The 15,537-nt window shown below is 63.6% G+C and overlaps 2 protein-coding genes across 8 annotated transcripts in view; both read right to left on the bottom strand.

The window, feature by feature from the left end:
* Positions 1–2,577, bottom strand: part of CPLX1 (complexin 1) — a 36,462-nt gene extending 33,885 nt beyond the window's left edge. Inside the window, exons 1-3 of one of the 2 annotated variants that reach the window (XM_057502083.1) lie at positions 1,723–2,577; positions 1,119–1,212; positions 34–127 (exon numbers count right to left, since the gene is read on the bottom strand). In XM_057502083.1, coding sequence (XP_057358066.1) covers positions 34–127; positions 1,119–1,212; positions 1,723–2,177 — 643 coding nt within the window. In that variant the 5' untranslated portion in view covers positions 2,178–2,577. Of the gene's footprint in view, positions 1–33; positions 128–1,118; positions 1,260–1,722 lie in introns of those variants that run through there. The other variant, XM_036921193.2, reaches the window with a different exon arrangement.
* An 8,638-nt stretch (positions 2,578–11,215) lies between these two features.
* GAK (cyclin G associated kinase) overlaps positions 11,216–15,537 on the bottom strand; it is a 62,540-nt gene continuing 58,218 nt past the window's right edge. For 4 of the 6 annotated variants that reach the window (XM_036921389.2, XM_036921392.2, XM_036921390.2 and 1 more), the window contains 4 exons: positions 15,311–15,535; positions 14,594–14,742; positions 13,577–13,750; positions 11,216–12,299 (listed from right to left, as the gene is read on the bottom strand). In XM_036921389.2, the coding sequence (XP_036777284.1) occupies positions 12,027–12,299; positions 13,577–13,750; positions 14,594–14,742; positions 15,311–15,535 (821 nt within the window). In that variant the 3' untranslated portion in view covers positions 11,216–12,026. Of the gene's footprint in view, positions 12,300–13,034; positions 13,499–13,576; positions 13,751–14,593; positions 14,743–15,310; positions 15,536–15,537 lie in introns of those variants that run through there. The other 2 variants (XM_057502072.1, XM_036921393.2) reach the window with 2 other exon arrangements.

Here is a 15,537-nt window from a genome sequence, read left to right as displayed (position 1 = left end):
AGGACCCTAGACAGACCTGTAAAGTGGCCTCACCCGACCCCGGGGTTTTCTGAAGCCAGCTTTCAGCTGCTACTGCAGAGATGAGAGGGTCCTCACCGCTCAGGGGGCCCAGCTCAGAGAAGCCAGCCTGCAGGAAGCAGCCACAGGCCCAGGGGGCGTTTGAAGGTGACTGGCTCTGCAGCCTCCTAGGTGGGCCTGGATCGCAGGGGTGGGGGACCATCTAAGGGACAGGAAGTGTTAGAAAGGGTGGGGCCTGAGTGGGCGCCCCTTCAGGGAGGTCTCCTTTGATGGAGGAGTCCCAGGGGACCAGGCTCTGTCCAGGGCCTCAAGGTCCCAGCACCCTCTGCCACCTGCCCATAGGGGACTGGGGTGGAAGTCAGAAACCGAAGGGGGCTTGGCCCCAGGCGAACAAACGGAAATGGGTGCAGACCACCGCTCCCCCTGCATCTGCATGGCTGGGTGCTCCAGGGGCCAGCCCGCTGCTGGGGAGGTTTGTAGTGTAAAATGAGCGGCTGCAGCCTCCCCGCCACCCACAGCTCGGGAGGTCTCTCCTGGCATGGAAACCCAGGTCTCTGGAGGTTCGGTGGTTTTTTTTTTTTCCTCTGCAGAAGAGACCGGTGTGCCCGCGGGCTGGGGAAGGGCAGCCAGGCGGGAGAGCCCCCTCCTCCCCGAAAAGCGCTGGCGCACGGGTGCTTTTGCCGCAAAGCGGGTTCTCTTCCAAACTTCTCCCTGGGCTCCCGGGAGGGAGGGAGCTGAAGGGCCCACGGCCGGGGGGCTCGGGTGCTGCTGGGGCGCCCCGGGGCTCGCATCGCCGCAGCGCTCGGCTTCGGGCGCGGGTGAGTTGCCCGGCTTTGCCGAGCGGCCCTGAGGCGGGAGCGCGCGGGGAGAAAGAAAGGGACGGAGAACGAGGGGGCGGAAGGGGGGACGCTAGGGGCCCGAGACTCGGGGACTCGGGGACTCGGAGAAGGGGCAAGAAAGAGGCAGGGCGCGGGCCGAGGCGCGCGGAACGCTTCAGCACCGCGCCGGCGGACAGCGCCAGCACCGGCAGGGTGCGCGACCCTCCGGGGCAGGACGGGGGGCGGCCGCGGCCGGGGGCTGCGCGCGCGGGCGTGGGTTACCTTCCCTGCCGGTGCGCGGACTGGCGGGCTGTCAGCGGCGGCGCGCGGGGCGGCCGGCAGGGTCCATGTGGCGCCCGGGGAACTGCGGCGGCGACTGAAGGGCACCGCGAGGAGGCGCGTCACGTGGAGGCGCCCCCCGCTCCCCGCCCCCCGCCCGCGCCCGGCGTGACGAGGAGGAGGAGGGCGGGGCCCCGCGGCTCCGGGTGGGGGCGGGGCCCCGCGGCTCGAGCCCTCCGGGCCAGCGCGCGAGACCCCGGCCCGCCCGGCGGCTCAGCCCCCGTCTCTGCCCCCGCAGCGTCCCGGCGGGGACCGCCCTCCCGCACACGGGGCTCCGCACCCCCGCCCCGCCCGCCGGCGCGGGGTCCTCCCGCGGGCGCGCGGGGCCAAGACGCGCTCCTCGCCTTTCTTTTGGGGCGGGAGCTGGGGGCCGCGGCCCCCCCCCATTGCCCCGCGCGGGCGGTGGGAGTCCTGACCCGGCCGAGCGGCCCTGGGCGCCGCCGGAGACCGCGAACCCCGCCGCTCTCGGCTCCCGCGGGAGACGGGAGCCCCCGGACCCCTGAAAACCCACCCAGCCCCTGGCAGAGACCCGCAGACCCGCCCGGACCTATTTTTCAGCGTAAGAGAGTCGCAGAAAGAGCCACGCCGGTCATTCTCGTGGGACAGTGGTCGAGAGACCCCCCACCCCCACCCCAGGACAGTGGGCGCGGCTGCGGCGAGGGGGCTGGGCCCGGGACTGAGGGCGGCCGGCGACCCGCGCGGCCGGGGACGCGTGAAGGTCACTGCGGCCCGGGCCGCCCCGCCCCGCCGCCCCCTCCCGGGGGCCTCCGGGATTTCCCCTGCGGCGGAGTGCGGGGTCGCTGCAAGGTCGCTGCTCCGCCTCCTGTCCCTCCGCTCGCGACCAGCCCTGCGGTCCTGCGCAGAGATTGCGCGAGGGGCGTGGAGGGGCTGAGGCTGGGGTCCCGGTCTCCAGGGGCTTAGGCTGGACTGCACCCCTGGTCGGTGCGTGGACACCCCTGGTGGCCACCATGAACTTGTCACAGTGCCCTCCGCCTGAGTCATCAGGACTTGCCGGGACTGGGCTGGAATCTGAAGCTGTCCTGCCCCCCACCCCACCCTGGGAGCCCACTCCACAGGCTCCTCGGACTTTCCAGGGACGCTCGGCCCAGAACTCAGAGATGCACAGGCTCACGTCCACCTATTCTCCAGCGCCCATAGTGCCTGGCAGCAGACTGGCCATGCTCAGCAGGCGAGCAGCAAGGGGAGGGGGACGGCATGGAGGAAGCCAGGAATGCTCCCGGGGGGGTCGGGGTGGGAAGCACTCTCCACTCAGCCACCCTTTGGCCAGCAAGTGTCCCAGTGACCCTGGGGGAGGCCCAGGCCCCAGGGCACATATCTCTGAACACAACAGAGCTGCAGCATCCCTGGATTGCATGGCCACAGGAGTGGGCCTTGCACTGTCCGTTCCTCCTGCTGACAGGTCCTGTCACCTGGATCTGGGGCAGAAGGGGTAAGGTGGGGGATGCCCAGAAGGGTGGGCCTAGGGACAGGACATAGGACTTACCGCAGGGCTGCAGGGAGCCCCTTGGGCTGGTCTGCCCCAGTTGATCCCCAGGAATATGAGCACATTTCCTCTCTGCCGCAACCATTCATCTGAGGTGGGTAGAAGCCCCAGGCCTTGTGCAGGTCTGGGGGCAGGTGCTCTGTGGAGTGATCACCTGTTCCCAGGCACCTGAGGGTCTTGAGGGTCTGCTTAGCCTGGCCCTTCCAGTGTCCTCAGGTCCAGGAAAGAGAGGTCTCTTCTCCCCAGTGGAGCCACTTTACTCCACTCGCACTACCAGATGGACCAGGGGACAGCCCCACAGAGGACCCCAGAGGTAACCCCAGCTGAGCTCAGGGCAGGCAGGTTGGGTAGAATACGGCCTACACAGGGTCAGGGAAGTGCAGGGGTCTGCACCGAGGCACTGGAGTCCACAGCCCCACTGATTTCATGACCCTGGCCTCGCTGAGCCCATGCTCGCCCCTGAGCAGGGACCCACGTGGCAGGAGAAAGGTTCAGGCAGATCACGAGAGGTGCTCTGACAGCCTGTGGACGCTGCCCCTCTCTCTGTCTCTGTCTCTGTTTCCCTCTGTCTCTGTCTCTGTTTCCCTGTCTCTGTGTGTTTGTGTCTCTTTTGTCACCCTCTTACACCCACACTCATGCAGGCCCATCAGTTCTCACATTTGCCCAAGCCCTGACTGGGGGTGGGTGGTCCATCCAGAACTCAACACTCTTCTGGGGGGAAATAGACAAGATTGGTGACAGTGCCAGGTCAGAGTGACCTGTGCTCCAAAGAGAGGGAGCTTGACAAGGGCTGTGGGCAGAGCCGGCTCTTGGCAGGGAGTGTGCCCAAGAGGGCAGCCGCCCAGCCAGGTCCACTCCATGGCCAGGAGGACACGCAGCCTCCACCAGCCACTGGGGCACTCCCCTGGTGGCCTTGTCCCCTGTGAGTGCCGGAAGAGGACATGGGGACTGGTGAACAATCTCCAAGTCTGTAGTAGCCAGAGAGGCAGGAGCCCAGCAGGAAACCTTGGCAGCTGAGATGTCCAGAGGCGAGCTCTGACGGCCCCTGGTGTGGGCTGCCCAGGATGGGGTCCTGGGTTGGAGGTGAACAGCGGTGGGCTTGGCAGGGCAATGGCTGGGAAGCTGCAGTGAGGGGGAGGATGGCCCAGCAAGAGGTCAGCATTTGGAGCATGTGTGTTTGGCCACAGCCACCTTCGGCTGTGGGACCCTAGCCACATGGCAGGAGAGGCAGAGCCCCTAGCTAAAGGCTCTGCAAGTCCTTGCAATGCGCCATCTTCCAGATGTCAGCCCCATGAGGCCAGGAACCCCAACCCAAAGCAGGGTTGTGCCAAGATCACGTGGTGCTGGATCTGAGAGCCCCTGCAGTCCTGAGTCCCCTGCCACAGAGACCCCATGGGGCCACTCCAGATGGCAGAGAGAGGTGGCGCCTGCTCCAGCCTCCCTGGAAGCCCATGCCAGATGCCCCTCCGCTCCCTCCAGGGAGGCCCCATCTGTCGTGCACTTTCTGGAGTTGCTCTTGAATCCTGGTGTGGGTTCTGGCAAGGGGGCTGCAGGCTAGAGGGAGCAGCTGTTGGGGCTCTTGGCACACACGCGCTTACCTAGAAACCTCAAGTGCAAACTTAGTAATTAACAGGCTGAATCACAGTCCAGGCACCAGCACCTTCTTTGTGGCCATTTTCCTGTTGGATTTCATCATTACTTGCAAAGTTGTAACTCATGACAAGTGAAGGCAGAGTGAGATGGAGCAGGGTCGTCGTCGTTCCTCAGAGCTGGGGCTGGAACCGAGTGGCCCTCCCTGGCGCCATGGCCCTTTCCCCTGCCCCCAGGGGCCCAGCTGGTGGTGGCCTTCTCCCTGTGGGCTCCTGGGAGTAGAGCCTGGCCTGGTCTGGGTGCTGAGTGCGTGGTCTGAAATTCACTCTCTTTCCCACTGCCCGTTTCTACAGAGGCCATGGTCACCCCAACACAGGCTGCCTCTCAGGTCCCAGAGGGGGGCCCTCAGACCCCTGGACCTTGTGGCCCCACTCCGAGTTGCCAGCTTAGGATCTGGGATCCCCACAGTGTTGGCTCCTCCCCCTCCAGCCTCCTCACCGCTCTGCCTCAGACCCTGCACCCCGGAGACTGCCTGCTCCACAGGCCCCTCAACCCCATGGGCCAGGAGAGCGGGCGGTGAGCGACCTCTTGCAGACGCCCCCTCCCACCCCTCCTGGCCTCCTGACCAGCCTCTTCCCTTGGCCGAGTGGCCCTGGCACACAAGGGCTGGGCAGAGCCAAGGGGGCCTCTGCCTGCCAGGGGGGCAGAGAGTGTCAGGATGGGGAGCTGCGCCTTTCAGAGCTGCTTGGAGAAGGGGGCGGTACAGGAGCTGGAGGAGGGGTCGGCGGCTAAGAGGCTCCCAAGGGGCCACAGCTAAGGAAAAACAGTCCACGTGGGCCTAAAATAGAATTTGGCTTTGCACTCTTTTTGCTGGGGTGCGGACAGCTGTGGGCCGCAGGGCCATACAGAGGTACTGGGACAGCCCTGAGTGGGCACGGGAACCCTGGGGGAGAGACGCACTGGCTCTGGAGAGGCTGTGCCTCTGAAGGCCTCTGCCCCGCAAAGCCCAGGCCGCCAGCCGGCCGTGCTCTTCTCCATGCAGACCAGAGCTGTGCTGGAGCCAGGCGCTCCGGGCAGACCCTGGGGTCAGCGCGCTGCCGTTCCACAGGCACCAGCAAGGCAGACTGGACCGGGCTGAGCAGATGCCCATGTCTCCATCTTGGTGGACGGCTGGTTGTGTCTGCTATCTATCACTTTGCTGTCCATCACCCTGCTGTCCACCTGGGGACTCTGGGTCCTGACTCTCTCTCTGACTAGTCACTGCCTCCGACCAGTCATGTGACTCCAAGGGGGTCTCCCTGCTCCACAAATGGCTCCTGCCAGGTGCCCCTAACCCTCAGACCAGTCCCTTCGGCTGCTGGGCACCACCCCAGAGGCCTGCTCCACCCTCCAAGAAGCCAGAGCTGCCCTGGGGATGAGCCGGCTGCTCCCTTGACCAGAGCACACCTCCCACTGGACTTCTCAGCCTCCTCAGACCAGGCTCAGCCCTGCGCACACGACAGCATGCCAGCAGGTGCCGGGGTGAGCTTCAGCAAACGTGGGCTGTGGGCTCCGAAGGAGGGTCCCGCCGGGCAGCCCTGCTTCCTCACATCCAGCGTGATCTGAGCGACACAGGGCAGCCTTCAGGGCTCCCTGTGCCCCGTGGCTATCTGTGTGCGTCGGGTCTGGACCCCTTCAGCTGCTGGACAGATCCAGCCGGGCCTGAGCCAGCCAACAGAGCCCCTGGGGTAGGCTTCAGGGATGAGAAACCCCTCAGAGGCCCAGGCCGTGTGGAGAGGCACCGGGAGCAGCCCCACCCACACCTCCACCTCCGCCCCTCGCCCTGCGCCGCTGTTTGGACCTGTTGTCTGCTCACTCGGGGAAGAAGCGAGGCTCGGCTGGGCTGGACCTTCTTTGTCCTGGGAGGGAGGGCCAGGTGGCAGAACTCAGAGCCTGGGGGTGGGGGTGCAGGGGCACAGGCTCCTCCTCCACAGGAGTCCAGGCTTGCCCCAGGGGACGCAGAGGTCACCACAGCCAGGCCTGTGCAGCCAAGGGCCCACCTACCTGAAGACAGGTGTCTGGACTTCAGTGACTTCTGTGGGGGCAGCTGGAAATGGGCTGCATGTATGCACAGAAATCAGCCACATAATCAGCCCCCCTTGTTCTCCCAGAACCAGTTAGACTTATCAGCCCACCAGAGCTCCTCCTAGGGGTGGGGACAGACCAGAGTCTCTAGGAGTGGACAGCCCGGCCCCTGCTCCGCCGAGAGGTGGGTAGAGCCCTGGGCAGCTGGGCCAGGCGCAGTGGAGCCCCATCTGGCTCACATCCACCTGCTTGCAGGAACCTTGGAGGCACCTATAGGGTGACAAAGGCCAAGGGCCACTCATCCCCAGTGGAGTCCAAGCCATACCACTGTCCCTCCACCCAGGTATGTGTCCACCCAGGGGGGGAAGCAGCCCAGCCCTGTCCTAGGAGACAGTGGACAAGGAAAGAGCAGATGCAGAAGGGCAGTGCAGAGACTCAGAGCAGGACAGACCTGAAGGCCTTGTTAGCAGGTGGCCAGGCCAGGCCTCAGGGGACATTTGGGCTCAAGCTGAATGACTCAACACCATCCTGGCATGTCCTTGGAAACCTGGAGGAACGGCATTCCAAGCAGGACAGAACGGAGTCCTGAGCCCAGCATAGGGGAGGGTTTCCATCACGCCTCCCATGGTCCAGGTGTGTCCGACTCCAGGCCGGGTGCACAGGGAGAGAGAAGTACATTCACCCTGCCTGGAACTTCAGACACCTGGAAGGTGTCTGCGGGTGAGAGTGGCCCAGAGAGGGAGACCCCACTCAACCCCACACACTGACCCTAAGTGAGGACGTCTGCATAGATCGGCCGGACACCCTGTCTTGGATAGTTCGGGGTGGGCTGTGCAGTCAGGGGTAACCACACCTGGTTCCCAGGTGGGAACCCTGGAGGGCCTGGGGGCATAGCCCTCCCCAGAAGGAAGAGACTGGGTATAAAGCATTGCTGCATGGAGGAAAATTAAACTGATAATGGGAACGGAGGCATCCTGAACCACAGGAAGCAGGCACCACCCCTAAGCAACCAAGGGAGGACCAGTTACTGAATAATAAATAGCCTTGGTCCCATGCCCCAGGCTGTGGGCAGGGCACCAGGGTGGACCGCATAGCATAGGGGTGACAGCCAGTGCCTTGTTCCTGCAACTGGACAGCCTGGCAGCCAGGTGGCTGGCATCCTCCTGTGCCCCTGTGTCAGGGGTCCAGCCCTACTCTTACCTGCCCCTGGGGGCCTAGTCTGGGAAGATGGTCTAACTGGCCCCGCCTAGCCCCAGGTGGCAGTGATGTAATCTCAGGCCTGGGCCTGGGCAGGGCAGGTACCTTCCAGGACAAACAGGACCCTCCTCAGCAGCCCCTTGGCTTCCTTGGCTTCCCAGGGCACCACCCTACCCAGGTTCTGCCCCCTACCTCCATACCCTCCCCTGCCAGACTCCTAGAGAGCCCTGGCTGAGGCGACACACCTGTCTGGCTCAGTGCACAGGCTGGCCTGCACATACCCCCAGCACACTGCCCGGGGGGTCCTTTCTGCCCACCTCTGCCCCCCAGGTGCCCCAGGGAGAATCCCAAGGGCCTCCCTCAGCCTCTGTGCCCATTCTTGTTGGAGCTGGTCACTCCAGAGGTGGATAAGTGAGGACAGGGAGGACAGGTGGGGCAGAGGCGGGCAGGTGAGAATTGGGTGGGTAGGTGGAACAGCGCACCGCAGCAGCAGACCAGGCAGTTTGGGGCTCACCCTGTGGGCAGCACGATCCCCTGTGGGCCAGTCCTGGAAAGGGTCCACCCAGCAGAAGGTGCAGCACCAGGCTTTCTGCTTCAGGATAGGGGAACCAGCTGGATTCGCCTGTGCACCCTCAGCTGTTGCCCGTGCAGCCGGGCTGGGGGCTGAGTCAGAACGGGCTCAGTGTACCTGGCCCTTCTACTGATGGGCGTCTAGCAGGGTAGATGGCCCCTGGCCAGGAAACACCATGTCCGTCACCTGCGGCTGGTGTCTGGGGCCCAGGGCACCAAGGCTGGGCCGCTGCCATGGAATCTGCCCGGCGACGTGGAGGGTCTGGACAGAGCGGGGCTAGGAGAGGGCAAGGGGCGGGTGATGTGGCTGCTTTCGACATGCGGTGCCTGGGGGAGTCTGTGTCCTTAGCCTCGAGGGCTGGTGGGCAGGCAAAGTAGGCTCGGCCCTCACACTCCCAGGGGCGGCCAGGCTGTGGGGCCCCGGCTGTCAGAGAGCGGATGAACACGGACTCTGTACGGCAGCTGGGATTCTCTGCCCGGAGCTGAGGCGGCCGTGCTCCCGCCCAGGTGGGTGCAGGCCTGGGCTGCAGGCCAGGGCGCCATGGGCACTCATTTCTGAAGCACCTTCCGGCTGGCAGGAGGGTCTCCTTGAGGCCAGGTGCCCCCTGGTCAGTGCCCTGCATGCCCTGTGGCCTTGGCTCCGCGCAGGGGAGCCTGAGATGGGAAGTCAGGCTTCTGGGGAGCTGCGCGAAGAGTGAGGTCTGGAAGTGAGGACTGGCAGGGGTCAGAACAAAGGGACTCGTTCAGGTACCTCAGGCGGGAGGTGCCTGGCAGGGGTGCCGGGGGCCGCCCTGTGGGAGCCAGGCCAACAGGGTGGTGGGCCCACTGGGTCGGAGACGGATGCTGGAGTGGCTGCTGGGGGCTGGGCAGGATAAGGTCAGATGCCCCCACCCACCCCTCTCTCCCCACCAGACAGGGGCCCAGGACAGCCCCCAGCCCTAGGAACCCACCGCAGCTTGCCTGAGGGTGGGGGGCACTTCCTGGTGCCTCCTCTCTGAGCACCTGGTGCCAGGCAGCAGCTAGCCTGACAGGTCAGGGGCCCATCTGCGCCCCGCTCTCCAGATCAGTGGGGGACACAGCACTGCAGAAAGGCTGGCAGCTCTCCAGGTGACACGATTCCCAGGGGACCCACAGCCCCCCTCCCAGGGGCACTACCAAAGCACGGAAACAGATCCTGACATCACGCCCCTGTCCACAGAGCACTGTTCCCAGCAGCCAGAGCCAACTGCCCCACCGCCTCAACAACGAGCAGATATACCATGTGTTTGTCCAAACTAGGGACACTGTTCAGCCATGAGGAGTCACCCCTGGTCCACTCCCTGGCAAGCCCCTCCAACCCTGCGCAAGCCACACACACACCACACACACACACCTGGTCCACTCACACACACCACACACACACACACACACACACACACACACACACCCCTGGTCCACTCACACACACCACACACACACACACACACACACACACACACACACCTGGTCCACTCCCTGGCAAGCCCCTCCAACCCTGCGCAAGCCACACACACACACCACACACACACACACACACACACACACACACACCCCTGGTCCACTCACACACACCACACACACACACACACCCTGTCCTGCCCATACACACACACACACACACACAAGGCCCCCCCCACACACACAAGGCCACACACACACACACACAAGGCCCCCCCCTCCCCCCACACACACTGTCCTGCCCATGGAGTGCTTGTGAACTTGGCAGAAGAGCCCACCGTCTGCCCTGGGGGAAAGCCCTGGCTCCCTGCTACCATCAGTGAGATAAGGGCCGAGACGGAGCCGCTCAGCCGTAGTGCTGAGAACCACTTATGCTGACCACACGTCAGAGGCTCTCAGGTTTGTGCAAAGCTGAGCAGGGCACGGATGGTGCGAGTCACCTCAGGGGTCCTGGCACCTGGCCAAGAAAGGCTGTGGCACGGGTCAGCCCCGGCACCTGACCTGGCAGAACTGAAGCCCCTCCAGGACTCTGGGGGTCTCCCTCCCTGAGGGGCCCCATTCAGTGTGGGTGGCCAGGGCCAGACAGCAGGGTTTGCTCCAGATGAGAAAGGCTTCAGGGCAAGGGCACAACGCAGGGTCAGCTGCAGGGGTCCCAGAGCAGTGGTCGTGTATGAGCTGTGCCTTCCTGGCAACCAAGGTATCCCCTTTCCTGCCTGGCTGCCCCAAAAGCTGCCGTGTTGGGGGTGAGGATTTGTCACAGCACCTCAGCCCACCCAGCTGTTGTCACAGAGGTGGGCAGGCCTGGGCTGGACCACAGGGTGTCAGGCAGAGCCCAGGGCCTCCTCGCAGTGCACAGGGCTGTGGGGCAGGTGCTGCGGAGTACGGCACAGGGCGGGGGTCTGAGCTGGCCTTAATGATGCAGAAGATCCCTCTGGGTCCTGGCAGGACCTGGAGGGGGTTCCGGAGGGTTTCTGCAGGGACCCAGAGCCAGCCTAGGCAGTCGGGTCTGGCCCTATGGGGAGAGGGTTTGGTCTGTGTGAATGTGGGGCCCTAGGCCACCTGTCCTGTAAAGGTCTGATTTTCCACAGGCCAGGAATGGCAGCTGGCCACGGACCTGCCCAGAGCAAGGGCCCCACACCACTCTAGTGCCCAGCCTGGCCTTGGGGGGGCCTGGCCAAGGTTCCCCAAGGCAAAACCTGGACTACAGCCTGGAGCAGCAGTTTCACTGGTCTCTGGACCATAAGGGCAGGGGATGGGGGCACATGCACTGCCGAGCAGGACCCCCCCGACTCAGGGCCGTGGGCCACACCGTCTCATCCTGGGCCTGCACGGGGCAGAAGCCCAGGAAATGTTCACTGAGCAAACGAATATCTATTTCCCACAAACCGCCATTTGCAGCCATCAGGCAAGGGCAGGATTCAAGGCTGTTCTCTGCACAAGAAGGGCTCCTGGGTTCCCCCTGGGCCCCAAGACCACTCTGGCCAAGGGTGCTCCCAGCCTGTGAAGGGGCCCTTACAGCAGGGATACCAGTAAGCTTCTCAGACCCCCTGCATGGTGGGGGACCCAAGAGCCACCCCCAAGGAGCTGCCAGTGCCACAGAGCAGGCATGGCGGGAAAAGGAGGTATATCAGGACACAGGCCAGGTGAGCAAGAGTTCACTGATTCACCTTTAAGACACAGGATCTAACACCCTGGCCAGACCCCAGGCATAGAGGCCAGCTGGCTGCTGGGTGAAGGGAAGACGCCTGGGTACATGGGACAGACACCCGCTATGGCTGTGTCCCTCCGTGGCCCAGAGGGCACTGGTCACACTGGGGATCCTCTCTGGTCAAAGGCTGACAGTGGGGTGCTGGGTAACAGGGGTGGCGGCGGGCAGGCAGGTCCTCCACTAGGGCCCCACTGAGCCCATCCCAAGTCCCACAGGGCCTGGCCAGGTGCCCCCCTGGCCCTCTGCAGTCTGCTTCCTGGTTGGGCCGTCACTGGCAGCAAGATGGCGAGGCACACAGCAGAGGTCTGCAGCTGGTGTGGCTGCGGGAGCAGCCCGCACTGGGTCTGTGGTCTGTAGGCTAACAGTCACCCTGGGCCAGGCCAGCCTGGGGAAGAAACCTCTGGAATGTCCCCCAAGGCAGGGACTCAGAGGGGAGGGGATGGTGGTGGCGAGGAGGGCTGGGCCCCAACCGCAGCAGGCTCTGCTTCGGTCCTGGCCCCCAGCCCCTGCAGTGCCTGCCCTGGGCCCTGAGTGAAGTATCTGCACCTATTTAGGTGGCTCCTTAGTTTTTAAAAGAACGGAAAGCTAAAAATAGTGGCGATGCATAACAAATGGCAGCCCTGGTTCCCTGAGCACTGCTGGCTGTGGCTTTCAGCACCACCCAGCCGTTTTTAGCACACCCCGGAAGACAGGCTTAGCTCCCTCCCCCCTCTCCCAGCAGGCGGATGGAGGCCAGGGCCCCTCAGCAGAGGACAGTGTGGAATGCCCCTTCCACACTCCGGTTCAGGCCAGAGCTGCAGGGGCCGAGCCCAAGCGTAGCGGGCATGGCATTGAGCTGCTCCTGAAGCAGGTGAGGACAGGATGCCCTGCAGGGTGGTGGGTGGGAGGGCCCACAGGGCCAAAGCAGGGCCTCCTCTTCCTTGGAACGTTCTGGAGCCATATGCCGTGAGCCCACCAGTGCCGGCCAGGCCTGGCCACAGCGCCTGCCCCCATAGTCCAGGACCAGTGTGGTTGCCTGCAGAAGGACGGGGTCACAGGTCAGTTTCTCCTAGGCACCGGTCCACTCTTGAGCAAGGATTTTATTTGAGGACATTTATGCCGAGTCCGTGCAGGTGGAGCCTCCCCACAAGGCGCTCACACATACTTCCCTGTTCTTCCACAAACGCAGCATGGGGCAGCTCCCAGTCAGGGGAGAGGGCCAGATGGACGCTGTCCACTCCTCCCCAGGGTGTCCTGGCGCCTCACTGAGCTCCATTTGGCATCACATTTGACTCATTTTGGGTGGAGAAGACAGAGAGCTTGGCCACACCTCCCCAAAGCCCCTGGTCAAGCCGCATGTCCAGGCTGGGGCCAGTGCAGTGCTGGGTGGCCAGGAGCAGGGTGAGCATCTGGGCCCTGGACGACCCGCAGGGAAGTCATGTCACTTCTGACCTTCTGAGGTCCCACTGCCCTCTCTGCTGATGCACAACACCCCTCAGGCCCGCAGACTATGGTGACCCTCAGCAACCATGCTGGCACCACACGAGACTTAGCAGCTGGCACGTCTCCAACACTCTGACCACAGACATTGTTTGAGTCTCCTGAACAACAGAATCCACAGGCCCCAAGCCCCCCTGCTCTTAGCAGGGCCCCAGCGGGACATGGGGTGGGGAATATCCAGTCCCACATGGGCCGACATGTGGCTCACGGGGCACACCCAGAGCCCAGTGAGGGCTGACCCACAGGGAGCTGGTCACGCAGGAGACAAGCATCATCAGAAAATAGTTTAATTATGTACAGACAATCGCCAGGCTGATTACACGTGGGAAGATGAGAATGTTCACCAACAGGACTCAACAAGGACAGCAGAGTGGAGCGATCTGCCTCCCGCAGACGCGCTCTTGAGGTGACGACTACAAAATAAATCACAAGCCCTAACAATTGTGGGAAGCAGTAATCAGCACTTTTCTTTGGGGCCAAAAAGACAGAAATCAGAGGCTTTGCAACACATACGCTTCTCAAGCCAGGTGACGCATTTGCTCCAGGTCCAGGACGGCGGGCAGGCTCTCCGCGTGCCGTGTGCTGGCCACAGAGAAGGCCCTTGCAGGGGGGCTCCGGTTGGCCACCCTGGGCTCAGAAGAGGGGCCTGGAGCCCTGACTCTCAAACTCGGCCCAGGCGTCGCTCAGCTCCATGAAGATCATCCTGGCATACTGCTCGTATGGCTGCCCCCTGGCCTACGGACCAGCAGGTGAGGTGGCCTGGGGCCTGCCTCTGGGACCCCCGCCCACACCACACCCCTGCCTGGCACTCACCTTGTCCGGGTGGACCACCAGCACAGCCCGGCGGTACTGCCTCTTCACCTGCCCGGGGGTCACCAAGTCAGCCATGCCCACGGGCGTCCAGCGGCTGCCATCCCACAGAGCAGTGTGCAGCGTGGACAGCAGGGCACGGATGTTCCTCTCCTTGCCATCGGTCCAGTCCAGGAGCTGTGGGTGATGCTGGCGCTGCAGAGTGGCCCTTCTGGCCCTTGGCCCCTCTGCCAGCCCCCATGTGAACGGCTCCGCATGCCTTCAGGAGGTGAGGCCAAGCTCCAGGTGACATGTGTGGCCCAGACAGACCTGCCCTCTCGCCCTCTGCACTGACCCCACCCAGGCCTCGACGGAGCCGGAGTAAATGTTCAGTCACAGGTGGCTTGCCATCCCAGCCTCGCCCTGCCCATTCTGGGGCTCCAGAGCCCAGTGGGGATGAGAGGCTGGGCTCTGGTAGCCTGTCGGATGACCCTGAAGGCCACGGCCACCTGCTGGGCCCTCGGAACTGCACTGTCAGCCTGTCCAGCAGTAAGGACTGCTGGCCCTGGACAGCAGGTGTCAGAGTGCCCAGGCAGGGCAGAGGTCCCTCGTCACACCCAGTGCCCTGAAGGCACTTCACCCAAGCAGGGGGATGTCTGGTTAGGTCCCCCGAGAACTGAAGCACTCAATAAAATGAGAATCTAATTCTCAGGTCTTCAGCGCAACAGCGTCAGAACCCCTGAGATATTCTCCCACTGGGGTGGCTACGCATTCCACTCCAAAAGGTCAAGGTGGCAAATGAGCCCACATGGAAGTTACCATCTCTGTGCACACTGCATGAAGGCCCTCTCACGTATGAGGGGGCCGGTGGCTCGCTTAGGGAAAAGGCCAAATGTGTCCACAGTATCAGGAGACCCCCTCACCTGCAGAGCCTCACCAGCCCCTACCATGCCCTCAGCCAGATCCTCCTGGGGGCACGCAGACAGCTGAGGCATGGCCCCTGTCCCACTCCACCCTCGCCAGCACGTGCCACCCCCGCACCTTCAGCTTGAGCGGGTCTGTGTCTCTTGCCTGGTCCTGCCTCCTCATCTCTGCAATGGTCCGCGGCCCCTTCTTGTCCGACTTGGAAGAGAAGCCTTGATTGGACAGCAGGTCCTCAAAATCGTTCTCGGACACTCTGGGCTTTTGACCTGGAGAAGAGCAGAGGCTTCGCTGAGACTTGTGGCCCCAGTGCCCACCTCCTGTGCACAATGGTTCCCATGGGCTGGAACCCACCCAAGGTCTTTGTGACCAAATCTGTGCAGCCCTGATGCCTCTAAAGCAGCTGGAGACGTTTCCATTTCTCATGCAACCTCTGCTCAGGCAGCCCCTGCCCACAGTGTCCTTCACAGCTGTGCTCCCAGCTCAGCAACCTTTGGGACCAGAGGTGGCCGAGAGAAGCGCAGGCGCCCGGCAGACCTTGCGGGATCAGTGTGCCTGGATGCAGGCATGTCATCATCTCCTGGGTTGTGCGTGGGCCTGGCCTTGTCCCTGGCCCCATGCCGGCCTCCCTGGCTCAGGGACAAGAGGGACACCGCTGGACATGACTCTGAAACTACTTCCTTACATCTAAAGGGTTCTTGCCAGGTGGACCCTGACTACCCATCTTCTCCCCCTCTTTCCCAGGGGTGGCAACGAGCTGAGGAAATGAAACAATGTCTCCCAGCAGCCACTTCCAGGCAAACTTGAAAAACCACACATGCAGAGAAGAGGACTTACCGAAGCTGGGGGTGCGGACACCCCGCTCCTCTCGGCTGCCAATCACACTGAAGTTTGCTGCATAGCTGGGCCTTGGCTGTGCACAGGCTCTGGGGGATGGCTTGGCCTGGGGGGGCCGTGGGGTGCCCTGGGCTGGGGGCCGACTGGTTTGCCAGGAGCCACTGCTCTTGGGAGGCGGCACTGTCTTGGGACCAAAGCCTCCAGGTCTAAGTCCAGCCGGCGAGCCT

Source organism: Manis pentadactyla, chromosome 5 (genome assembly GCF_030020395.1).
Source record: "Manis pentadactyla isolate mManPen7 chromosome 5, mManPen7.hap1, whole genome shotgun sequence".
NCBI classification, from domain to species: Eukaryota; Metazoa; Chordata; class Mammalia; order Pholidota; family Manidae; genus Manis; species Manis pentadactyla.
The sequence above is the reverse complement of the archived record's forward strand: the minus strand, read 5'-3'. Positions and strand labels throughout refer to the sequence as shown.